The 26,964-nt window shown below is 42.6% G+C and overlaps 1 protein-coding gene across 1 annotated transcript in view; it reads right to left on the bottom strand.

Annotated features, from left to right (window-relative positions):
* Nucleotides 1-26,964, bottom strand: part of LOC115157749 (laminin subunit alpha-3) — a 111,850-nt gene that overhangs the window by 34,362 nt on the left and 50,524 nt on the right. Inside the window, exons 12-29 of the mRNA XM_029706188.1 lie at nucleotides 25,405-25,455; nucleotides 25,081-25,128; nucleotides 23,700-23,834; nucleotides 23,365-23,505; nucleotides 22,749-22,886; nucleotides 20,798-20,856; nucleotides 20,032-20,131; nucleotides 13,666-13,718; nucleotides 12,941-13,046; nucleotides 12,548-12,647; nucleotides 9,758-9,914; nucleotides 9,108-9,276; nucleotides 8,158-8,300; nucleotides 7,940-8,043; nucleotides 2,218-2,374; nucleotides 1,843-2,006; nucleotides 1,594-1,702; nucleotides 1,295-1,392 (exon numbers count right to left, since the gene is read on the bottom strand). Coding sequence (XP_029562048.1) covers nucleotides 1,295-1,392; nucleotides 1,594-1,702; nucleotides 1,843-2,006; nucleotides 2,218-2,374; nucleotides 7,940-8,043; nucleotides 8,158-8,300; nucleotides 9,108-9,276; nucleotides 9,758-9,914; nucleotides 12,548-12,647; nucleotides 12,941-13,046; nucleotides 13,666-13,718; nucleotides 20,032-20,131; nucleotides 20,798-20,856; nucleotides 22,749-22,886; nucleotides 23,365-23,505; nucleotides 23,700-23,834; nucleotides 25,081-25,128; nucleotides 25,405-25,455 — 2,032 coding nt within the window. The remainder of the gene's footprint in view (nucleotides 1-1,294; nucleotides 1,393-1,593; nucleotides 1,703-1,842; nucleotides 2,007-2,217; nucleotides 2,375-7,939; nucleotides 8,044-8,157; nucleotides 8,301-9,107; nucleotides 9,277-9,757; nucleotides 9,915-12,547; nucleotides 12,648-12,940; nucleotides 13,047-13,665; nucleotides 13,719-20,031; nucleotides 20,132-20,797; nucleotides 20,857-22,748; nucleotides 22,887-23,364; nucleotides 23,506-23,699; nucleotides 23,835-25,080; nucleotides 25,129-25,404; nucleotides 25,456-26,964) is intronic.

Raw genomic sequence — 26,964 nt, 5'->3', positions numbered from 1 at the left:
TAAAAACCAGCTGTACAATACCAGGATTGTTGCTGTTGACAGCTAGTCATCAGGAGCAAACATGGTAGTAAATCCTGGCTGTCAGACCTGGGTTCAAATATCATTTGTTTTATTTCATATACAAGAGATGTGCACTTTTGGGACTATTCCATTGGTTCCATTGCACCAGGCAAGCTTAATCAAGCACAGTTGTGCTGGGTGGAGAACAGAGGTGTGTGGGGAGAGGGCCTAGGAGAGGGGAGAGGGGTTAGGAAAGGGGTTAGGAGAGGTGTTGGGTTTGGGAGAGGGGTTAGGGGATAGGAGAGGGGATAAGAGAGGGAGAGGGGTTAGGAAAGGGGTTAGGAGAAGGGTTGGGAGAGGGAGAGGGTTTGGGAGAGGGGTTAGGGGATAGGAGAGGGGATAAGAGAGGGAGAGGGGTTAGGAAAGGGGTTAGGAGAAGGGTTGGGAGAGGGTTTGGGAGAGGGGTTAGGGGATAGGAGAGGGGATAAGAGAGGGAGAGGGGTTAGGAAAGGGGATAGGAGAGGAAGAGGGGTTAGGAAAGGGGATAGGAGAGGGAGAGGGGTTAGGAGAGGGAGAGGGGTTAGGGGATAGGGGATAGGAGAGGGGATAAGAGAGGGAGAGGGGTTAGGAAAGGGGTTAGGAGAAGGGTTGGGAGAGGGTTTGGGAGAGGGGTTAGGGGATAGGAGAGGGGATAAGAGAGGGAGAGGGGTTAGGAAAGGGGATAGGAGAGGAAGAGGGGTTAGGAAAGGGGATAGGAGAGGGAGAGGGGTTAGGAGAGGGAGAGGGGTTAGGAGAGGGAGAGGGTACAGTCCATACATACTGTAGGAGAGGGGTTAGGAGAGGGAGAGGGGTTAGGAGAGAGAGAGGGTACAGTCCATACATACTGTAGGAGAGTGGTTAGGAGAGGGAGAGGGTACAGTCCATACATACTGTAGGAGAGGGGTTAGAAGAGGGAGAGGGGAAAGTGAGAGGTTGGCCCATAGATCAGACAGCTTCAGGTAGGAGACTCTGTGCCCTGCCTGAGGAATGCATGGAATCACACCTGGAAAACAGGTGTGGAAGATAAGTATCTACAATACAACAGCTAGTATCCACCCCCAGAGAAAGGGGTACTGGTTGCACAACAGCCGACTGCCTGTCAAATATAAAACACTACCTTTACTGCCACGTTTGGTAATTGCTGCTGATGACTAGTTGTCAAAGGCACCAGCTGTCTATTTTAGAGAGTGTTTGAAGAAGTCACTAAGTCCTCTGGCAATCGAACAAGATAGTATTATTAAGTAAAATGGCCTACCTGTCCTCAGTGAAGCGTCCATGGATAGATACACAAAGCACCTTGGGGTCCACATACTCCATTGAGAACTCCTCCGCAGGCACTGCATACACTTTATACTGAGAGGAATATACAGTTAATAGAGTGACAGGAAATACAAGTATACTTAATTTTAATATAAACTTCATAAACTCGCTTATAGGGACGGTACCCTTCCTCTTACTAAGTAATATGCACACTTCAATATAAGAAATGGACGACAAAGCAGAAGAGGTTGCACAAGTTATTGTCATGCAATGAGAGGCGTAGTTCTTTCTCACCAGCAACAGTGAGGCTGTGGAGGTCTGGAGAAGGAGCTCGGCCTTATGGGTAAGCTGGAACACTGCCATGCGATTTATTCCATCTACTGCCACACTCCGACACAGGAAGCTGTATTAGGTAAACACCCTCAATGATCAATGGCATTATAGAGCTGGAGAGCTGCATTAAAACAATATATTATGTTCAAGAAGGACAGGAATGAATAATGCACACATGCATACACACTCACATACAGTAAACCCACAAACCTGAATTGGCAGCTGTAGATGTTGGCTCTGGCCTGGATCTGGCTCTCTGATTGGCCAGTGATGATGAGGTTGACGTTCTGGACCGTGTCCACCTCGCTGGCATACTCCAGGACCAGGATGTAGGGACCGGGGCGAGGCACGCGCAGGTTCAGCTGTAACTGGGCCTACATGACACACAGACATAGGGGAGGTCAGATACATTCTCCCAGTGTCCCACTATAAACATACCGTCAAACTATAAAATCGTTTTTAACCATAAACTATCCCAATCATAGCAACAAAAAGTATGTTTGTGAGCATGTTTGTGTGTGTGCCTATGTGCAAGCGTGCGTGTATGTGTGTGTGGACTCAGCGAAGCCCAAGACCTAGACCCACCTGTCTCCCGGTGAGAGAGGCCATGTCAGGGTGGTCTGGGGTGGGCCGGCGGACACGAGCCTGTCTGCTCCTGCGTCTCCTCCGGCTGGAAAACTGGCCCTGAGAGCCCAGCACAGAGCTCAACCTGTCCATCGCCACATGCTTATACAGCAGACAGCTGGACCGAGGGAGGGAGACACAAGAGTGGTCAACAGTCTGGGGATGGCATGCATTGTTTTTTAAAACACAGGAAAACACAGAGGAGACAAAGACAACAGCACTCAGTCTACAGCATGTACAGTACAAAATGTTTTTTTGTAAGATTTTATAAAAAATGTATTAACAATACAAAACATACAAACAGCAACATAACTCAAACATCAACTACATCCCCCCTGCTCACAGCGACATGCTCACACCCCCATCTCCAGCACTTTTCTGACTCAAATAGGATTCCCTCAAGGTTGCTCTGATGCTGAAAATATTTCAAATAAAAATGTTGTCATAAACTTGCATAAAGTTGCATGTATTTGAAAATATCTACATTGGTCAATCCAAAATTGCTATTTAATGCTGTCATGGAAATAAATGTATTTCCTATTACCAAGTAATTTACGCTTTCTATGTTTACCATTATGGACCAAGGATTGTTCCATATCAGTCTCCTTTTAGGGAGTGATATTGGTTCTTGTAGAATCTGTTTCACTTTCTTCCATGTTGTTATATTGTACTTAACTATGAAATTGTTAATGTTCTTAGCTCCATTCTTTGAAAATAGACACGTGAAAAGATTCTGGGTGTGAGCATGCGCATATTCAATATGTACCCATTGTTCCTCTTTAGCATATTTAACAATATGTTGCAAGTAAAAGCCTTGGGTGGCGAGTTAATACAATGCCAAATCTTGGTTAAAACCAGCCTCAGATTTAGGGACAAGTAAAACTGTCCTTCTTATTCTGAGTTTTATTTGCCCATATAAAGTCTGTTATTATCTGAGTATACTTTTTTAAAGAATGTCTTCGGTGGGTTAAATGGTATTACCGAGAAAAAATATAAATTTTGGGAGCCATGCCATTCTGAAGAGGTTTATTCTACCTGTAAGATTTATGGGAAGATTGTTCCATTTATATAGATCTGCTTTCATGTTGTTGAGTAATGGGATAAAGTTATCTTTACATATTTGTTAAGCATTTCATATTGTTGAGTAATGGGATAAAGTTATCTTTATATGTTTGTTGTCACTTTTTAAACATCCTAAGTAACTGATATTTTTTGTAGTCCACTTAAAGGATTGCTGTAGATCATGAGTTATTATTTTTATTTAGTCTATTGCCATTATTTTTTTTTAAAAAGTACATTTTATATCCAGAGATTTTAAAGTATTCAGAAAATATTTTTAGCAGGGGGGCATTAACTTTTCAATATTGGTCAGGTATATCAGAAGATTGTCTGCAAATAAGTTTTGTTTATATTCATGTTTACCAATACTGATACCTGTTATCTGTGGGTCCTGTCTAGCGGTTCAATTGCCAGTACAAACAGGAGGGGGGAGAGAAGACATTTCGGTCTTGTGCCCCTTTCTAAAGCAATTTCATCCGATAATGTATTATTTGTGTATATTTTTGCTTTAGGACATTTATATAATATTTTTATTAAAATGTACTATTTCAGATGGAAAGTTGAACATTTCCAAAGTTTTGAATAGAAAAGGCCGTTCAAGACAGTCAAAAGCCTTTTCGGCATCAGCCATTATTGATAAATCTATATCTTGTTTTTTTGGGTATTCTATTAAACTGAAACACGTTCTTGTATTTATTTGTAAGTGTATGTTTTTAATAAACCCTGTTTGATTAATATGTATCAAGTCCGGTAAAAGGTTTGCCATTCTATTGCTTATGAGCTTTGTTAAAATGTTATTGTCACAATTTATTCAATTTATGGGTCTGTAATCAGCAGGAGACTCCAGATTCATCTGGTTTTAACATAACTGAAATAACTGTTTGATACATTAAAATAGGAGGCACTGAATTGAGTGACGTGTGTTGTCATTTGTGTAAATAGGGTCGCTATTTTGTCCAAAAATATTAAATAGAATTGTATGGGAAATCTGTCCATTCCTGGTGCTTTTCTCTGTGTGAATGTTTTAACAGTGTCTAAAATTTATTTTTGTGTGATCCTGTTGTTGTTTAATTCTGATTTCTATAGATTTTCTAAGAAGCTTTTAAAATTGTAATTAATCAGGTTGTTGATTCTAATTAACACATCTGTATCTTTATCTTCTAAGATTATAACTGGTTTGGTGTGTATTCATTTTGTGAGAGCTGCGAGGTTTATTTGCCATGAAGTAGTAGGCTTTATTTGAGTTTAACCTGTAGTTGTTGGCTCTCTTCAAAAGTAAAACACCATATTCCTGCTTGTTCAGACATTTTATTTTTGTCTTTACTTTGTAAAGATTGTTTTAATGGGCTAGTTCTAAGATACCTATTAATTTAATAAAAATTTCTAACTCAGATTTAACTTTTGCAGAGCATGAGATTATCATTCCCCCAATATACGCCTAAAAAGCATTCCAAATTATAACGGGGACTGGCTTTTCTCCATGTCTACATTTGTAATGGTAAAGGTTTAAAAAAGATATATTTAGGTATTTAATACATTTCGGGTCTTGAAGATGTACTCTGTTCATTCTCCATACTCTTGTCGCTAAGTGTATTTGTGATTGGTGTAATTAAGCATGATAACGGAGAATGATCCGATATCACTATTTTATGGATTTTTTAACCCAGTAAATTGTTGAGTGCATTTTTGGAAATAAAAATAATTGAATAGCTTTTCTTACTTTGAGAGAAAAAAAATATTTTGTAGTTGGGAATGGCAGTCTTCAGGTGTCCAGTTAATTATTTATAGAGATAAAAATGTATTTGCCTTTTTTATTACGCCGTCTGTCAATCTTATAGAATATATGATTTAGGTTGCCTGCTAAAATAATAGTTCCTGTCTGGATTTGATCTAATATAGCTTGAATTCCATCTAAAAACACCAGATTTGCCCCTGGTGTGATATGTGTATTTGTCACCATGTAAGTGTGCTGGGATATAAGGGAAAATGTTGCGTTCTTATTTATCACTATGCCTACACATCTGCTGTTACTACAGTAGGTGGCAGCATAGGCCTCTCCAACCCAGCTCCTCTTTAAATATATATTTGTATTTTTTTATTTCACCTTTATTTAACCAGGTAGGCTAGTTGAGAACAAGTTCTCATTTGCAACTGCGACCTGGCCAAGATAAAGCAAAGCAGTTCGACACATACAACAACACAGTTACACATAAACAAACATACAATCAATAATACAGTAGAAAAAGTCTATATACAGCATGTGCAAATGAGGTAGGATAAGGGAGGTAAGGCAATAAATAGGCCATGGTGGCGAGGTAATTACAATATAGCAATTAAACACTGGAATGATAGAATGTGCAGAAGATGACTGTGCAAGTAGAGATACTGGGATGCAAAGGAGCAAGATAAATAAATAAATACAGTATGGGGGATGAGGTAGTTGGATGGGCTATTTACAGATGGGCTATGTACAGGTGCAGTGATCTGTGAGCTGCTCTGACAGCTGATGCTTAAAGCTAGTGAGGGAGATAAGAGTCTCCAGCTTTAGTGATTTTTGCAGTTCGTTCCAGTCATTGGCAGCATAAATATTACATTTCTCATTTTTTCTAATGTAACTCTTGCAGGAAAACCACATCTGCTGAGAATTTCTTTCAGTGTTCAAGAACCATATGATTTTTTCCCCCCATCATGAAGCCTGTGCACATTCCAAGTAAAGTAAGTTGGATTTTATTGGTCTTTATAGAATCAAAGATCAAAGACTAAATATTTTAGCAGACATGTCATATGAGGGAGGTGGGCATTCCATGAAATGGGAGAGTCATAGTATGAATACATAGTAGTTATTATATACATTACATACACATATACATACATACATGCATATAGAGCGTGTGAGCATGTGGTCTGAGCAGACAGAACACACAAAAAACATAAAGCAAAGTACTTCTTTATACTTTCTTCTTTGCCCTAAAAAGACGCTATGCCTTTTTAGGGCTTTTAAGCTCCAACTCCTCTGCTAATGTAACAAAACACTGGATTATGTCATTGTACATACATTGGAGGAAAAATGCCACTTAAGTACTGTGGTCAGTTTGAATTACCTTGTAAATTAAATTAACGTATAGTGGCTGATAGGGGTCTACTTGGGGAAAGTGGGTCCACTGAGAGACGGAAGTGGAATGAGTGTGTGTGGGGGGGAGTATATGGTTAATATACCATGGCTAAGTGTTGCTGTTATGCACGACAACGCGGAGTGCCTGGAGACAGCCCTTAGCCGTGGTATATTGGCCATATACCACAAACCCCTGAGGTGCCTTATTGCTATTATAAACTGGTTACCAACGTAATTAGAGCAGTAAAAAATTAATGTTTTGTCACACCCGTGATATACGGTCTGATATACCACGGCTGTCAGTCAATCAGCATTCAGGACTCAAACCACCCAGTTTATAAATCCTCTTTTGTATTGTCTTTTCTGTGTCCACGTAGCTCATTGGCATCGGCTACTTCTATCATTACTTTGATAAGCTGGTCTAAATATCATTGTATGTAGCCTAGTGTGTATCGCATTTTCACACTTCGTCCTCTCCTCAGAGCAGTGGGCTCTCCTTCAACTGGAAAGGGCTTCATTTGTGCTTGTGAATTCCATCTTTCAAGTTCCTTTCCATACCCACAGCACTTCTGGGAAGCAGAGTTGAGTCTTGGTTCCTTTTTCCTCCACTGAATGTCTGATCGGAATGTATTGCTTGCGTTTTCTTTCTCAGCTTAGCAGACAGATCCTGGACGGATCGAATGGACTGGCAGTGGATTTTGATCTCCCTCTGTGCCTTCAGAATGTTGATTTTGGTCTGATAGTTCCACAACTTGAAGATGAACATACAAGGGTATTTAACGTCCTGATGTTTCATGCCGATCCGATGGCATCGTTCCAGATCTTCTGGTGATATATCCACGCCAAGCTCCTCTGATATCCGTTTGACCACGTAGCTAAAAGGTCTCCTTTTTCCTTCTTCCGGAAAGGACAATATTCTTATGTTGTTTCATCTCATTCTATTTTCTGCTGGTCCAGTTCATATTCTAAAGTATGCAAACCCTGTTTCCAGAAGGCAAATTTTGTTGCCTTGTTCGTTCATGCGCACGCCTTGTGCATGTCTGACACGATAGACTTCACATTCTTTTAGAGCAAATCTACTTTCTTAACAACAGATTGTAACAGTTGGTTTGTTTTGGTGGCATTGAGAGCATTTTAGCTTTGTTTTCCTGGATATCCTTTAGCTGTTCATTACTCTCGTTTGTTGCTCCTTGTCTTTTCCTCTGAGGGAAGCCATGGCTTGTTGAGTTTGTGTCGCTGCGTTGCGTTACCAACTGATTGGTTCGCGGTTGTACACAACTGACCACTCACTCTCTCCCAGTTGCTTGGGGATATATTGATCTATTGATTTTAGAGGCTTCATTTAAACTCTGTTGCCTGGCTTCTACATATAACCACAGTTTTGTCGGTACAAAACGGAGCTACTCACTCCCCATGCATCCATACATTCAACAGGCACACTGTCTGGAGCCAACATTCACAGGACAGAATAGTATGGCATGGTAAAGAGGATTGGGGGAACAGAGGGATTACTTTGTGTCTCTGTTGGCGGTGGACGTGTACGTGCAGGGCTGGGTGATCTTTTCCTGGAGGACGGGAGCCTCGTAGTAATCACTTGGCAGCAGCACCAAGTAGTCCTGGGAGGGGGGTGAAGAGCAGAGAGAGGTAGGAACAGATGTATGATCTATCCCTCTACCTTTTTGCATCCTTATTTTCTCTTCTGTATATGTTATTACAGATTCTAGTCTCACCAGTAGAAGGCCCTCTGCCCGGATGCGTATGATCCATTTCCCAGGGGTCAGAGAGAAGAGCTCAGCGAAGCCATCGCCAGGGACTGTGAGGTAGGCAGGGGAGGAGCTAGGAGGAAATACCACTTCCTTACTCTGACCTGACCCTGCAGGATACAATCAGTCAGTCAGGATACAGCTAAATGCAGCTAAACACAACAACACAAGACGTCACAGCTAACAGCACACATGTTGACATGTTTTTATGTAGTTCAAGGTACACTGTATATCAACAAGGGTGTGTCTAGGCACTCCATGCCATTTCAGGGTAGTAATGCATTGCCAAACAAAAGAGCAAGGATCAAAAAGACTTCGATGAAAGCTCAAACCCTTTAACAGCCTATACAGTAGGCTTATCTATGTACAGTATCTGTGTTTTTGAGGGTGTATGGGAGATAAAACTGTTTCTGTTCGATTGTTAGGAGATTAATATGACTTGTGTGAAGCAGGAGTTAGAGAGGCAGCCTTACCTTGGCCACCTCGAATATAGGTAGCCGTTACACTACCAGTCACACTGTCCTGGCTGCTGGGGTTAGCGTACCGCAGGACAAGTTGGAACAAGGATCGCCTTGCCTTGTCCACATGCACTGTTACTCTCACTTCACTCTGCAGGGACAGGAGTTAGACAGACTTATGGAGGGGGTGCAGGATGGTGGTGGTGATGGCCGGGGGAGGGGCGGGTGTTACTCTCTACTGTTAGTAGAATAGAAGGCCATGCTGGTAGACAGCTGGAGATATAGAATGAGTTACAGGAGAAGAAGTGAAAGCAGTAAGCTAATATGATCAACAGAGGGGAGCAGAGCAGAGCTAGCCTGGTCCCATGACCACAGGAGTAGTAAGACAGCACAAACAGATCTAGGACCAGTTTATAGCAGAGCTAGCCGGGCAGCAAAGGGGAAACACCCATCACTTACAGTCACAGCAAGAGTGAAAACCAGACTCGTCCACCACCAAGATCCTGGCTCGGACTCGCCCCCTGTGCCGCCACCCCTGTGTGGGCCTGAGGGGGGTAGTGGTGATGTAGCGAAACACTATGTGGAAGGGGCCGGGGAAACCCACAGCTAGCGATAGGATCACCTCTGGCTGAGGAGAAATAGGGGTGGCGTCTGAATTCATGGCACCCTATTCCCTATATAGTGCACTCCTTTTGACCAGAGCCTGGTCAAAAGTAATGCACTATATAGAGAATAGGGTGCCATTTCAGACACACAAAGGGTTAAGACTGACTGGGAGAATGGCCTGCTTCTTTACAGAAAGCTACAACCAACATTCACACCAACACACTCAAAAGAAAAACACAGCCACCACAACATACACCACAAAACCCAACTACCACCCACTACCACCAGACCCAACACATTCAACAAGTTCTAACCTGCAAGGAACCACCAAGAATATCCAATATCCATAAGAAATGCTTGTAGGAGCACTTCCACAAAGAATGTACAGCAGAAATGAGGTTTAAAGCAAAAAGCAAAAAGCCACTACTAAATCATTGAGATGACAGGCAGGTCAGGCAAGCACAGACTGGAGGTCCTCTTATCAACATCAACATGTGTCTTACCTGTGCTGGGGACATGATGGCGTATCCTCTCCAGCTGAATTCTGGGAACTCCTTGGGGTCGTAGCCAAAGCGTACAGGCCTGGCGTTAGGGGTGATGCCATCCTCCACCTCATACCTCAGGTGGTGCAGGCTGGGGAAGTAGTAGTTAGGTGCTGGCCTGGTATTGTCAGACAAGAGGGGCGAGAAGGGGTGGAGGGAAAGAGTAAAAATAAAACACTTAAGCTATGTTTCATATGTTTGGAACATAATCATGGCAGTCTTGATTTATAATGCATTTATCCTATTATATGAAGATGACATTTTCCGTTTGTTTCTTGCCATTCATCAGTATTTAACAACATTTGCTCCAAATCCAGGTTTTTTTCAGGATCAAGAAGGGCCTTAGGTGGTGGGCTTGGCCAGAACATGGTCGGCTCATCAGTGTGGCTGAATTTCAGAGAACATTTTTGAGGCCCCCATCTTGGCAGTGTAGCAAAATTGTACATTTTTTAAACAAATTTCCTGCAATTGTACAAATGCTCCATGGAGCTGAGATACATTTTTGCCGTTTTAAAGCACATTTCATGTGTTTCTACATATTCTGCCATGGAGCTGTGTACGTGGGGGTGCTTTGCTGCAGGAGGGACTGGTGCACTTCACAAAACAGATGGCATCATGAGAAAGGGAAATTATGTGGATATATTGAAGCAACATCTCAAGACCTCAGTCAGGAAGTTAAAGCTTGGTCGCAAATGGGTCTTCCAAATCGACAATGACCTCAAGCATACTTCCAAAGTTGTGGCAAAATGGCTTAAGGACAACAAAGTCAAGGTATTGGAGTGGCCATCACAAAGCCCTGACCTCAATCCAATAGAAACTGTGTGGGCAAAACTGAAAAAGCGTGTGCGAGCAAGGAGGCCTACAAACCTGACTCAGTTACACCAGCTCTGTCAGGAGGAATGGGCCAAAATTCACCCAACTTATTGTGGGAAGCTTGTGGAAGGCTACCTGAAACGTTTGACCCAAGTTAAACAATTTAAAGGCAATGCTACCAAATACTAATTGAGTGTATGTAAACTTCTGACCCACTGGGAATGTGATGAAAGAAATAAAAGCTGCACTATATCACTCTCTACTACTATTATTCTGACATTTCACATTCTTAAAATAAAGTGGTGATCCTAACTGACCTAAGACAGGGAATTTTTACTAGGATTAAATGTCAGGAATTGTGAAAAACTGAGTGTAAATGTATTTGGCTAAGGTGTATGTAAACTTCCGGCTGCTGAACAATGAAAAACAGCCCCAGACAATTATTCCTCCTCCACCAAAATTTACAGTTGGCACTATGAATTGGGGCAGCGTTTTCCTGGCATCCGCCAAACCCAGATTCGTCCGCCGGACTGCCAGATGGTGAAGTGTGATTCATCACTCCAGATAACTCGTTTCCCCTGCTCCAGAGTCCAATGACGGCGGGCTTTACAACACTCTAGCCGACGCTTGGCATTGTGCAGGATAATCTGCCTCTGGAAACCCATTTCCTAAAGCTCCCGATGAACAGCTCTTGTGCTGACGTTGTTTCCAAAGGCAGTTTGGAACTCGGTAGTGAGTGTTGCAACCAAGGACAGACGATTTTTACATGATACACGCTTCACGGCTGAGCTGTTGTTGCTCCTAGACGTTTCCACTTCACAATAACAGCACTTACAGTCGACCAGGGCAGCTCTAGCAGGGCAGAAATTTGACGAACTGACTTGTTGGAAAGGTGGCATCCTGTGAATGTGCCATGTTGAAAGTCACTGAGCTCTTCAGTAAGACCATTATACTGCCAATGTTTGTCCATGGAGATTTTATACACCTGTAAGCAACGGGTGTGGCTGAAATAGCCGAATCCACTAATTTGAAGGTGTGTCCACATACTTTTGTATATATAGTATATGTAGAATATTGGCCTGTTGGAAACTACAACTCCCTACTTTCAAGCGCAGGACACAGCAGGTGTTTATTGTAAAGGACCACAGGAGGAGGCAGGTAGCTGGGTCCAGGAGCAGGCAGGTCATACACTGGGGGTCCATAAAGGAAACAGTACAGGCAGGGAAAAGGCTAGTAACGTCATCTGGGAGATCAGGCAATAGGTTGATAACAGGAAATCCGATAAGCTAAGGTACACGCAGGGAATAGGTGTCGTTAGTGAGGCAGACAAAAACTATCATACACGGGAGGATTAACTCACGGGAAAAACAGCGCTCCGAATGAAGTGTGCCACAAAACAAACAATACCTCACAATGATGGGGGTGCACAGAACTGAACTAACTAGTGTGTGATAATGACATACAGGTGTGTGACCAGGTGATTAGAATTCAGGTGATTGGGATCTGAAGAGTGAGCTGCGTTCAGGGGATCTACGTGTTTGAGAGTGTGAGCTGGAGAGTGAGCTGCGTTCAGGGGATCTACGTGTTTGAGAGTGTGAGCTGGAGAGTGAGCTGTGTTCAGGGGGTTTGAGAGTGTGAGTTGGAAGCAGATGTTACACACACAGTTCGGGCTTGATCTGATTTATCTTTAGAGAAATTGTGCATTGCCCTCATAGAAAAAACTAACTGCCCTCATAGAAAAAACTAACTAATTTAACCAATGTTTTCAATTAGTTGTTTAAAAACCCCAAAACAGAAATTTTGCTTAGTCACTCAGAACTAGACAATGCTAAGCGGCCCGCCCAAGGATTTCAATGGCAGAAAGAAACGTGAATTTATGTGATAACTTGAGAAGCAATAAATCCTGTCATTGTGTGTTTAGTTTCAGTCAGTCCTTACTCATTGCAGGTGCGGCCCACTATGTTCTTCCGACACTGGCACTGTCCAGACATCTCGTCACACCCTCTGCTGATGGCCCCACCCACATCACACTGGCAGCCTATCAGAGAGAGGCAGCAGGTCAATGAGGTCATTCTGATTAAAACAACCATAACAGATCATAAAGTCAACTCCTGACTCGAGGTAGTTCACTACCTTACATGTTAATTATTGATCTATTACTCACACAATGTTTTCGGTCAAGTGAGACAGTCTTTGTGAGACAAAGACACACCTTTGTGACACATTCTATGGTTGATTAAGCTACTTCCCCACACGTTAGACAAACTGATAAGATAAAAAGAAGATTGTGTATTTATAGGAAGCCAGTCTGCTTCATGTTAGGTGACTCACCTTGACAGCCAAAATAGTTCCTCTTCTGCAGCAGGTAGTAGCCCTCCTTACATGTGTCACAGGTATGGCTGCACACGTTGGGCTTGCAGAAACACTGCCCACTTTTCTACAATAGTAGACAATGCTGAAGTTAATGGGGAACTGCTAGTGAGATGTGAACGTTGCCAAGTAAATTGTGATTTAGTAGTGTAATAATTAAGGGATAATCAACGAGGGACTATGCCTTCTATGGGAAATAATGAACTACGCGCTTGTTGCATTATTTTCCAGAGAACGCAGAGAGCCCTGAATTGATTATCCCTTTTATACCATGGCTGTAATTTAACATATTTGCTGGTAGAAATGTGTTCAACATCCACTGAAGTAGCTAGCAAGTTTACTAGATAGCTACAGTTACTTCACTGGTAACCAAAACACAGACTTGTTTGCCATTATGAAAATCGAATTCAACAATGCCAATAATGTTTTCAATTCGACTTTGCTTTCAAAAGCAGCTCAAACAATAGCCACTGAATTATACCGTGCAAATAAACCGTGCGTTATAGAAAGGCCTTCAACAATGCCATGGTTTAAAGGAAAATATCCAAACAAATGGACCCTCTAGTTAAACATTAAGCGATTTATGGTAAAAGTATGTATAAATCAGTTAGTACTGGTGTGCTGGACATAATGTATCCGTATCATATGGCAGTACAGTATGAGCAGACAGAGGTAGACAGACTCACCTGTTGACACTCTCCTACCCCACTCAGGGTCCCTTTGACATCACAGTGACACTCTGGGAGAGAGATAGGAAGTATAAAGTGAGAAAGTCTGCTCTATAGGTACAACTTGAAACAAATGAGTCACACGTTATTCAGTGATGCAATGACAATACAATAGAGCAAAAGCAGAGAGATGATAGAATAACAAACACGGTAAAAGGGAAGATGGAAAAAAGTGAGAAACAGAGAGAGAAACAGGGGGGGCAGAGAGAAATGAAGAGGTTGGGCACTGTAGGGTATAGGGAACAAGACTCTATTTACTGGATTCCACCACTTTCATGGGTGAAAAACAGCAGCAACAAAAAACGTAAATCTTCTGAACTGCACATTTCCACAAAAGCCACTGCTCTCTTTCTCTCTCCTAACCCTGTCAACCGTCAGAGAACAATCCTCAGTATTCATCCGGCCACAGTAAAACATGAGGCATTCCTAAATATTAAAAGATCTTATTTCTTTCTTCCCTCCATCCATATACTGTATCTCCTGGCAGCAGGCAGGCAAGCAGTGGTGATAACATTCTTGCAGAACTGTAACTTTAGACAGGTATCTGGACAAAGGCTGGGGCTGTTTCTACACTGCACTCACTGGCTGGTTGAGGAGAGGCAGTTCTGTACATGATCAAATTATGAGGATGGGGGGGCAGATGTTTTAAGCAGAGAGTCCTCTCCTTTCCACAATAACCCACATATAGAACCAGTCAAAAGTTTGGACACACCTACTCATTCAAGGGTTTTTCTTTATTTTAATAATTTTCTACATTGTAGAATCATAGCGAACATCAAAACTATGAAATAACACATATGGAATCATGTAGTAACCAAAAAAAGTGCTAAATCAAAATATATGTTGTATTTGAGATTCTTCAAACTAGCCACCCTTTGCCTTGATGACAGCTTTGCACACTCTTGGCATTCTCTCAACCAGCTTCACCTGGAATGCTTTTCCAACAGTTTTGAAGGAGTTCCCACATATGCTGAGCACTTGTTGGCTGCTTTTCCTTCACTCTGCAGTCCAACTCATCCCAAACCATCTCAATTGGGTTGAGGTCGGGTGACTGTGAAGGCCAGGTCATCGGCTGCAGCACTCCATCACTCTTCTTGGTCAAATAGCCCTTACACAGCCTGGAGGTGTGCTGGGCCATTGTCCTGTTGAAAAACAAATGATAGTCCCACTAAGCGCAAACCAGATGGGATGGCGTATCGCTGCAGAATGCTGTGGTAGCCATGCTGGTTAAGAGTGCCTTAAATTCTAAATAAACTCAGCAAAAAAAGAAAAGTCCCTCTTTCAGGCCCCTATCTTTCAAAGAAAATTTGTAAAAATCCAAATAACTTCACAGATCTTCATTGTAAAGGGTTTAAACACCGTTTCCCATGCTTGTTCAATGAACCATAAACAATAAATGAACATGCACCTGTTGAACGGTCGTTAAGACACTAACAGCTTACAGACGGTAGGAAATTAAGGTCACAGTTATGAAAACCTAGGACACTGAAGAGGCCTTTCTACTGACTCTGAAAAACACCAAAAGAAAGATACCCAGGGTCCCTGCTGATCTGCGTGAACGTGCCTTAGGCATGCGGCAAGAAGGCATGAGGACTGCAGATGTGGCCAGGGCAATAAATTGCAATGTCCGTACTGTGAGACGCCTAAGACAGCACTACAGGGAGACAGGACGGACAGCTGATCATCCTTGCAGTGGCAGACCACGTTTAACAACACCAGCACAGGATCGGTACATCCAAACATCACACCTGCGGGACAGTACAGGATAGCAACAACAACTGCTTGAGTTACACCAGGAACGCACAATCCCTCCATCAGTGCTCAGACTGTCCGCAATAGGCTGAGAGAGGCTGGACTGAGGACTTGTAGGCCTGTTGTAAGGCAGGTCCTCACCAGACATCACCGGCAACAACGTCGCCTATGGGCACAAACCCATCGTCGCTGGACCAGACAGGACTAGCAAAAAGTGCTCTTCACAGACTAGTCGTGGTTTTGTCTCACCAGGGGTGATGGTCGGATTCGCATTTATCGTCGAATGAATGAGCGTTACACCGAGGCCTGTACTATGGAGCGGGATCGATTTGGAGGTGGAGGGTCCGTCATGGTCTGGGGCGGTGTCACAGCATCATCGGACTGAGCTTATTGTCATTGCAGGCAATCTCAACGCTGTGCGTTACAGGGAAGACATCCTCCTCCCTCATGTGGTACCCTTCCTGCAGGCTCATCCTGACATGACCCTCCAGCATGACAATGACACCAGCCATACTGCTTGTTCTGTGCGTGATTTCCTGCAAGACAGGAATGTCAGTGTTCTGCCATGGCCAGCGAAGAGCCCGGATCTCAATCCCATTGAGCTCGTCTGGGACCTATTGGATCAGAGGGTGAGGGCCATTCCCCCCAGAAATGTCAGGTGCCTTGGTGGGAGAGTGGGGTAACATCTCACAGCAAGAACTGGCAAATTTGGTGCAGTCCATGAGGAGGAGATGCACTGCTGTACTTAATGCAGCTGGTGGCCACACCAGATACTGACTGTTACTTTTGATTTTGACTCCCCCTTTGTTCAGGGACACATTATTCAATTTCTGTTAGTCACATGTCTGTGGAACTTGTTCAGTTTATGTCTCAGTTGTTGAACCTTGTAATGTTCATACAAATATTTACACGTTAAGTTTGCTGAAAATAAACGCAGTTGACAGTGAGAGGACGTTTCTTTTTTTCTGAGTTTAAATCACTGACAGTGTCACCAGCAATGCACCCCCACACCATCACATCCGTTCACCTACTCCACATCCCACAAATACACGGCGGTTGGAACCAAAAAATGTGGACTTATCAGACCAAAGGACAGATTTCCACCGGTCTAATGCCCATTGCTCGTGTTTCTTGTCCCAAGCAAGTCTCTTCTTTTTATTGGTCCTTTAGTGAAGGCCTGATTCACGCAGTCTCCTCTGACTCTGAACATTCCATGTGTTCTAATGGTTCCACATTCCATGTGTTCTAATTTAAAAACCTTGATTTAAAAACCTATTGTTAAAAAACTAGCCATGTACATATGTGAATATTTTCGTATTTTGTTTCTCATTCTTTTACATTATGTTTTAAACTTTCTCAGATTCTTTTTTTTTTTGCAGAAAACAAAATGCATTTAATCAGAGACATGTTTTCTGTTACTTGAACTCTGAAGCCTTTATTTGGGCTACAAATTCTGAGGCTGGTAGCTCTAATGAACTTATCCTCTGCTGCAGAGGTTACTCTGGGTGTTCCTTGCCTGTGGCAGTCCTCATGAGAGCCAGTTTCATCATAGCACTTGATGGTTTTTGCAACTGTACTTGAAGAAACTTTCAAAGTTCTTGACATTTTCTGGATTGACAGACCTTCATGACTTAGTATTGATGGGCTGTCGTTTCTCTTTGCTTATTTGAGCTGTTCCTGCTATGATATGGACTTGGTCTTTTATCAAATAGGGCTATCTTCTGTATACCACCCCTACCTTGTCACAACACAACTGATTGTCTCAAATGCATTAAGGACAGAAATTACACAAATTAACTTCTAACAAGGCACACCTGTTGACATCATGAAGCTGGTTGAGAGAATGTCAAGAGTGCGCAAAGCTGTCATCAAGGCAAAGGGTGGCTCCTTTGAAGAATCTCAAATATATTTTGATTTGTTTAATACTTTTTTGGTTACTACATGATTCCATGTGTTATTTCATAGTTTTGATGTCTTCACTATTATTCTACAATGTAGAAATAATAAAAATAAAGAAAAACCCTTGAATGAGGAGGTGTCCAAATCTTTGACTGGTATTGTATGCCCTACAATTCCACTGTAAGGTTATTCTTGGACTTGCACAAAGATATTCATTTAAAATCTTGAGCTTTTACCTCCTGAAACACAGGTTCAATGACTGCTGTTAAACACCATAGAGATAAAGTAAAATAAAATGTTAAAGCAAAAAAAAAAAAAAAAATCACATTTACGTAAGTATTCAGACCCTTTACTCAGTACTTTGTTGAAGCCACTTTGGCAGTGATTACATCCTCGAGTCTTCTTGGGTATGACGCTACAAGTTTGGCACACCTGTATTTGGGGAGTTTCTCCCATTCTTCTATGTAGATCCTCACAAGGTCTGTCAGGTTGGATGGGGAGCGTCACAGCACAACTATTTTCAGGTCTCTCCAGAGATGTTCGATCGGGTTCAAGTCCAGGCTCTGGCTGGACATTCAGATATTCACTTGTCCTGAAGCCACTCATGCGTTGTTGGCTGTGTGCTCAGGGTCCTGTCTGAGGTCCTGAGTGCTCTGGAGCAGTTTTTCATCAAGGATCTCGCTACTTTTCTCTGTTCATCTTTCCCTCAATCCTGACTACTCCCCACAGCATGATGGTGCCACCACCATGCTTCACCGTAGGGATGGCGCCAGGTTTTAATCCAGACGTGACGCTTCAGGCCAAAGTGTTCAATCTTGGTTTCATCAGACCAGAGAATCTTGTTTCTCATGGACTGAGAGTCCTTTAGGTGCCTTTTGGCAAACTCCAAGCGGGCTGTCATGTGCATTTTACTGAGGAGTGGCTTCCATCTGGCCACTCTACCTAATTGGTGGAGTGCTGTAGAGATGGTTGTCCTTCTGGAAGGTTCTCCCATCTCCACAGAGGAACTCTGTCAGAATGACCATCAGGTTCTTGGTCACCTCCCCGATTGCTCAGTTTGGCCGGGCGGCCAGCTCTTGGAAGAATCTTGGTGGTTCCAAACTTCTCCATTTAAGAATGATGGAGGCCACTATGTTCTTGGGGACCTTCAATGCTGCAGACATTTTTTGGTACGCTTCCCCGATCTGTGTCTCGATACAATCCTGTCTCGGAGCTCTACGGACAATTCCTTCGACCTCATGGCTTGGTTTTTGCTCTGACATGCACAGGGGTGTGCTTTTCCAAATCATGTCCAATCAATAGAATTGACCACATGTGGTCTCCAATCAAGTTATAGAAACATCTCAAGGATCATCAATGGAAACAGGATGCACCTGAGCCCAATTTTGAGTCTCATAGCAAAGGGTCTGAATACTTATGTAAATAAGGTTTTTTAGTTTTAATACATTTGCAAACATTTCTAAAAACCTGTTTTCGCTTTGCCATTATGGGGTACTGTGTGTAGATTGATGAGGAACATTTTTTATTTCATCCATTTTAGAATAAGGCTGAACACTTTCCGAATGCACTGTATGCCTGCCCATATCATAATCCCACCGCCACCACGGGGCACTATGTTCACAACATTAACATCAGAAAACTGCTCGCCATCTGCCCGGTACAGTTGAAACCAGATTCATCCATGAAGAGCACTCTTCTCCAGCGTGCCAGTGGCCATCGAAGGTGAACATTCCCCTACTGAAGTTGGTGACGACGCCAAACTGCAGTCAGGTTAAGACCCTGGTGAGGATGACGAGCACGCAGATGAGCATCCCTGAGACAGTTTCTGACAGTTTGTGCAGAAATTCTTCTGTTGTGCAAACCCACAGCTTCATCAGATGTCCGGAAGGCTGGTTTCAATTGATACCGCTGGTTTAGAAGTCGGATGAGGAAGTCCTGGGCTGGCGTGGTTACATGTGGTCTACGGTTGTTCAGCCGGTTGGACGTACTGCCAAATTCTCTGAAATTACGTTGGAAACGGCTTATGGTAAGGAAATTAACATTAAATGATCTGGCAACAGCTCTGGTGGACATCCCTGCAATATGCATGCCAATTGCACACTTCCTCAAAACTGTGGCATTGTGTTGTGTAACCAAACTGCACATTTTAAAGTGGCCTTTTATTGTCCCCAGCACAAGGTGCACCTATGTAATGATCATGCTGTTTAATCAGCTTCTTGATATGCCACACCTGTCAGGTGGATGGATTATCTTGGCAAAGGATGTAAACAAATATGTGCACAAAATTGGAGAGAAATAAGCTTTTTGTGCGTAGGGAACATATCTGGGATCTTTAACTTCACCTCATGAAACATGTTGCGTTTATATTTTTGTTCAGTATACATCAGGATGTCATGAAGGCTTCATTTTAAAATGATTATCTGTTATGAGTGGAGCAAGACATTTACATTTTAGTCATTTAGCAGACGCTCTTATCCAGAGCGACTTACAGTAGTGAATGCATACATTTCATACATATCATACTTTTTTTTTTTTTTCTGTGCTGGCCCCCCGTGGGAATCGAACCCACAACCCTGGTGTTGCAAACACCATGCTCTACCAACTGAGCTACAGCCAAGACAGTATAGCTGCAGAGATACATTAGTCGAGTAAGATCATATGCAGGTCACCCACCTATACAGCCGCTGGGGTTCTCTGTTGCTAGGTTCCAGTAGAGCGGTTTACATGTATCACACAGGGTTCCATCCACATTGGGCAGGCAGCCACATGAACCCTATATCAGGATGACACACACGTGCAAACACAGATGCACACGCACACACATACAGACAGACACATACCAAAGATCATTTAGATATTTGATTTGGAATTTTAAGACCCCTTGAAGTGTATTTTTTTTATTTTAATTTAATGTTTTATGAAAAAAATGTTTTGGCCTTCCTGCTATCTCTAAGGAGACGGATTGGGGTAGTCCAGGGGGTGTATTACTTGTACATCAAGCTGCCTCACACTACAGAAAGAGGAGATAGGTTCCTGCCCCATGGGCCGTTCTGTCTTAGACAAGGCTACTTACTTACAGCATATTGCTTAAAAAGTAGTAGATATGCTTTTTTTATGCTGAACAAAACCCTACAACTAAGGTAAAATGTTTCAATAACCATTCACAATGGTAGTGATGTTTTCTTTCCAACAAAACATTTCACACAAAGCAACCCCGCCACACCTCTGGAAATCCTGTGTTTCAGAAGCATTGATGCATCTTTTTCCTCTGTAATATTTAAGGAAGTCGCTTTTTCTCTTGTAGGTACTCCCATTAATTAGAAAGATTATAAAGAACGAAGAGGCTTAGAGTGGGCCATGTTGGGGGAGGCCAAAAAAAACTAAAAGTAAAGTAAATATTTCTCAGTCAGCCATGTTGTGGGAGGCATAGGTTGCATACCGTTTGTGGGTCTGCTGTGGTGACCGCTGACCCTGCTGGGTTACACTGGCTGATAGAGGCTGGAATAGAGGATATAAAAATGTCTGTAAAAACTTCACGCAAATTGTCATTTTATGAGGAGGACAGACAGCTGTGCTCCACGGAATACATTTACAGAACAGTACTTTGTTGGCAAGGTCACACCAGGGGTGACTGAAGTAACTTAAATCACTAGGCAGGATATGAAAACTATCTCTACAATTATAAATTTTACATGTTGTATAAACCACATTGAGAAATGTTTGCCTAATATTTGGTCAAACAAACCCCGTGAAACATAACCATTGAACCATCTCCCGTGGGGATAGCATATCTTAAGACCAGCTCTACCTCCACATCACAAAGATGGTTTAGGTTACAGGTAGTAAATGGAACTGTTTAGAGAACAGAACCTGTGGTCTTTTTTACAATTTATTTAACTAGGCAAGTCAGTAAATAACAAATTCTTATTTACAATGACGGCCTACCCTGGCCAAACCCTAACCCGGATGACACTGAGCCAATTGTGCATTGCCCTATGGGATTCCCAATCACAGCCGGTTGTGATGCAGCCTGGAATCAAACCAGGGTCTGTAGTGACGCCTCTAGCACTGAGATGCAGTGCCTTAGACCGCTGCGCCACTCGGGAGCGAGTCTTGTGGTAACACATCCAGTTTCTACCAAATACAGGGGTGTCCGGAATTATTGGATCCCTTGATAAAGATGAGCAAAAACACTGTTTAAAATAAATACAAATACTGAGCTTTATTGTATGCAAAACTTGTTTGGTATTATATTCTTCTATACTAATACAATTTCTCTGAGAAAGAGATTTTGTTTAACAAGTAACACAAATCTCAAAAAGATGGGGATAAAAAATATTGGGTCCCGTTTTCAATACTCTAGCACCTTCCTCTTGAGAGGATAACGACATAGACATTCCTTCATAAATAATCTTTCCAGATCCTTGATATCCTTCGTCTGCACTTATGGGCTGCCCTCTTCAATTCAAACCACAGGTTTTCAATGATTTTGTGGTCAATTAACTATTTCTTTGTGGATTTGGTGTGTGCTTAGGGTTAATGTCTTGCTGGAAGATCCACTTGTGGCCAAGTTTCAGTCCTGGCAGAGGCAACCAGGTTTTGGGCTAAAACATCCTGGTACTTAGTAAAATTCATGATGCCGTTGACCTTAACGGCCCCACAAAATCAACATTTTGCAATGGCCATCTCAGTCTCTATACTTCAAACCCATTGAAAAACAGTCAATAAGTGCAGACAAAGGATATGGAAAGATAAGGTTCTGGAAAGATTCTGTATGGCGGAATGGTCTAAGATCCCTCCCAATGTGTTCTCCAAGGCTCAGTGTCATTATCCTCGCAAGGGGAGGGTGCTGGAGTATTGAAAACAGGGGATCCACAGGGATACTGGCCCATGTTTATCCAATGCTTCCCACAGTTGTGTCAAGTTGGTTGGATGTCCTTTGGGTGGTGGACCATTCTTAATACACACAGAAAACTGTTGAGCGTGAAAAACCTGCCACCTGCCTGGCACCTACTACCATACTCCGTTCAAAGTCACTTAAATCTTTTGTCTTGCCCATTCACCCTCTGAATAGAACACATACACAATCCCTGTCTCAATTGTCTCAAGGCTTAAAAATCCTTCTTTAACCTGTCTCCTCCCCTTCATCTACACTGATTGAAGTGAATTTAACAAGTGACATCAATAAGGGATCATAGCTTTCACCTGGATTCACCTGGTCAGTCTATGTCATGGAAAGACCTTAATTCAAGCAGGGGCTCCTAATGTTTTGTGCACTTAGTCTATGCCCCCCTCTACTTCTATACTGTCTAAATAAACCCCCAAAATATGAAGGGAGTTTTTTTTTTTTTTTAAAGAAAGAATCTAGTGAAGTAGAAGTTATAGGTTACCTGAACACTTTGGAAAGCGGAGGCCTGACCCAGCACAACGATCACACTGCTGGCCCACCACCCCAGGGCGACACAGACACTGGCCTGATACTGGGTTACACATGGGGTCATAGGAACCCTCCTCAGAACACTGGCAGACTGGGGAGAGAGAAGGGCACAGAGAGAGGGACTGTGAGATGTTTCATGGGAGAATGAGATGGCATAGCGTCAAATCAAATGCCTCTAACAGCACAGATCATAGTACATCTGCAATATGTATCCTTTAAAGACAGGAACGCGCTCATGTTTAAACGGATCAAGTCTATATGGGTTGGCTTTGCTTTCAGTGATTTGTTTTGTTCAGACAACCATGGGTAAATCATAAAAATAGAATGACTCGATAAGACAGATTTTATTTATGTGGAGTAAATCAACATGGGCTTTAAGGGTCATTGTGGGAGAAACAAGGTCTGTAGCTACAGCGCTGAATAGGCTACATTAAGCCCTGTGAGACTACACATCAGTTTTTCCATCAGCAGCAGCTTGGTCATGTAAAGGTTGATGTGGGCAAGTCAGTGTCTGCAGTGCAGTAACCATCCTGTGGGTGTGGCCAGAACAAGAGGGTGAAAACACGCACAGGCACAGTCTGGGTATCCATAGTAACCGGGGGCACACTGGTCACATTGCCGTCCCACGTAGTTGGCACGGCAACGGCACTGTCTGTTGGGCCCGCAGACTCTGTCAGTCGCACCTGCACCGTCACAACGACACACTGTCACTGTGAAAAGAAGTGGTGGGAAAGAGATGACTGTTTCTGTCTACTACAGGTTGATGTTGTCAATAATGAAACAAAAGAATTGATTCATCTTGTGGGGTCATGTTTTGGCATAAAATCTACTTCAAAGAGGTTTTGAGAATGAAAATTGTTGATCTATTTGAGCTGTGGTTTGGTGAGAGGGAACCGTTCCTCACTTTGGCAGTTAGGGAAGGTGTGGTGTCCTGGTCGACAGCGGTCACATCGCTGGCCTTCCACCCCTTCACGGCACACGCAGCGCCCTGACCCGTCACACAGCTCCAGAACTGATCCACGTCGGTCACACAAACACTCTGAAAATAAAACAAATAAAAATACATTATTCATTGCAGACACACTATCTGAATGTAAATAAACACAGAAGAGATATTTCATCACACAACACCAGAAAAGCTAGATTGAGACTCAATATATAATGGGAAGCCCCACAGGCTTTCCCACGACATGTGACATTGGCAATGGGCCTTTCTTTAGCACAGTTTAAGATTAAATTCCTTCTTGTAAGGACACTGGATGAAAGTAAATGATTTTTGTCGCCCACATTCCCAGACAAACAATAAATATCGGAGACTGAGACAGAGTAAAAGACATCCTTTATATCCTTGTTTCAAATAAAAACAAGCTATTTTTCTAATCTGGCATTTTCCCCCAAGTTGATCCCAGCGAGAGAGAAAACAAAAGTCAACCGGCAACTTGGGAGGGGACCGTTCACAGATATTAATAGAATGTCTGTTTGTTTCTCCCTGAACCATCCCAGCTGACCCAGTGGCATCATGGGAAGAAGACATGCTGGCAACCATCCGGCCAGAAAGAGCACTTAACCTTCAGAACCCCATTAAAGAAAACATGTTGATATTCCAAAGTCAGGATCTTCAAATCAGATGAGTACCCAGTGCAGTTAGTGTTATCACAGACACGCACACACCTTTGACACAAAGTAAACCCCTTTGGATTGAGTGGTCCCCTAAAAGGTCTGGTAATCCTCTGTTTTATGACCTGTCCTGTCCATATATAAATCAACAGCATGGCCCACAGAAAGAGTCTGAGGCAGTGCTCTCTACAAGCAGGACATCTCAAATAGAGAGAGAGTGGTAGAGAGAGACAGAGAAAGAGAGTAGGGAGAGAGAGGGGAGAGTGAGAGACAGAGGAGAGAGAGAGGATGAGAGGGGAGAGTGAGAGCGGAGAGAGAGAGGATGAGAGGGGGGAGTGAGAGAGAGGATAAGAGGGGAGAGTGAGGATAAGAGGGGAGAGTGAGAGAGAGGATAAGAGGGGAGAGTGAGGATAAGAGGGGGGAGAGAGAGAGGATAAGAGGGGGGAGAGAGAGAGAGAGAGAGAGAGAGAGAGAGAGAGAGAGAGAGAGAGAGAGGAGAGAAGGAGAGTGAGAAGGAAAGAGAGAGAGAAATAGAAAACACAGAGGCAAAGATAGATTCTCAGCCTCATCCCCTTAGAGGTGTCAGGAGCCCTACTGCCTTACAGGAGTCAGAGCTGAGGCGCTGTAAAACCTGTTAGTATAGCGTAGGGTAGTCTAATCCCACTCACGTTGACAGCTGGGTGGTCCGAAATAACCAGCAGGGCAGGCAGTGGGCCCTGTGGAGAGAGATGAAAAGAAGGAGGGGGAAGGAGAGGGAGAGAGAGAGGTGGGTGCAGGAAGGGAGGGAGAACGAGAGAAAAAGAGAGGTGTTACACTATAAAGAAGGCGACAAACTAAATCAGATAAACAAGATCATTATCAGAGTGATCAGACTAACATATAACGACAAAACATGGGTAGTTTATGTGGTCATGTTTTGTCTTGTTATAAAAGGGTATGTTAGATTACATTACACTGTGGTTACATTACAGTATAATGTGTACAACACTTACCCACTATATGGCCGGCAGGAGATTTAGTGGTGGGCTGGTAGATTGGATATCCTGATTTAAAAGAAAAGCGTAAAATCTATTTCAACACCATGAATATCTACAGTGGTTTGTGTGCTGTGCTCTACACCAGTAATCTGGTAATCTACTTGGTATGAGGAACAAGCTAACAGCTAGTAGGAAATAAATTGTATTGAACACCCCATGAAAATGCAAAATACTGCAACATCATTTTAATCAGACTGATTCAGAAGCTTTAAGACAAAGACCAAAAAGAAAACCAAATAGAGATAGTATAGATGGATAGCAGCCCACCCCAAACACATCCTGATTTAGTTATTACCAGGGAGTCTGTCTACTATACATGTTTAGACTGCTCTTGGAGCACTCACAACCTCCAAAAGATAAAATCCTGCTTTTAATAATCACATCCAGTAATAAATCTCTGTACTGTATTAATAGAATGCCAACCCAAATTCTTCATTCCACATTAAATCTTCTGTTTATATGACAAGGGAAAGCTAACCACCTGGGGTCGATTACTCACTCATTAGAATTTCTGTATAAAAGTTGCCATGAAAGGTTTAGTTAATGATTTGTGTCTACCATAGCTAAATCAACGGGGTAATCAAGATATGTATGAACCCCCTTTTGTTTTTACTGTGGAAGGCATGATTAGACTATGGGGATGAGGAGGGTCGTTGTGCAATGTAGCCAGGACAACATCATGTTTCACTTTCTATGGGATTGGACTGTTCCAGAGTACATCAGTTAAACAGATTCCAGATTTACAATATCAGTAAACAGTGAGGAGTGAGGAACAGAAGGCATCTTCAAGATGATACTGTCCTTGTCAATACAGAAACTGTGGAAAGACATGAGAGTGCGCATGAAAGTAACATATCTTGGTCAACTGTGTTTCTAATAAGGACTTGGTCATTTAAGAAAATAGACAAGCTACTTTGGGAGAATAGATAGACAGTACAGTATAACTGCCAAACTCTCTCACAAACACATAGTGTGACACATGGTCCTAAAGTAAGGCTTGTCAATCATGGCTTTTGGTCTGACACCGTGTGAAGCACGAGGAATGTTCTGAATACAGAGTTGAAACATGACCTTGTGCATCATCACGCACTGACACAATATCTAAAGGTCAATAATCAGAATACGAGAAGAACGAACAACTCAACCTAAAGACATGCAGGGTGAGGCGTGTGTCTGTTTTGACATGCTAAGGTGAAGGAACGGCAGAATGAGGAGAGTGTGGTAAAGGATTGATATTTCATTTCTTCTGAGAGTATATTGTAGCAGTACTGCAGCCTTTGGAGTAGGCTTCACTGTAATTTGTATTAATGTATTTATTGTGTGTTTATACATCTATGATCCTAAAATGTAAATTCATTATGACATGCAAATCCAGTTAATTGATATTTTCCAATCAACTCAACCTTTACCTGTTTGTGTGAATGTACAGTATTTCAACTCTGTAATTAGAACATTCCTCGTGCTTCTCATGGTTTCAGACCAAAATCCATGATTGACAAGCCCTTACTTAAAGGA

Source organism: Salmo trutta, chromosome 21, assembly GCF_901001165.1.
Source record: "Salmo trutta chromosome 21, fSalTru1.1, whole genome shotgun sequence".
Classification (NCBI taxonomy): Eukaryota; Metazoa; Chordata; class Actinopteri; order Salmoniformes; family Salmonidae; genus Salmo; species Salmo trutta.
Note: the sequence above shows the minus strand (reverse complement) of the source record. Positions and strands in the feature narration are given on the sequence as shown.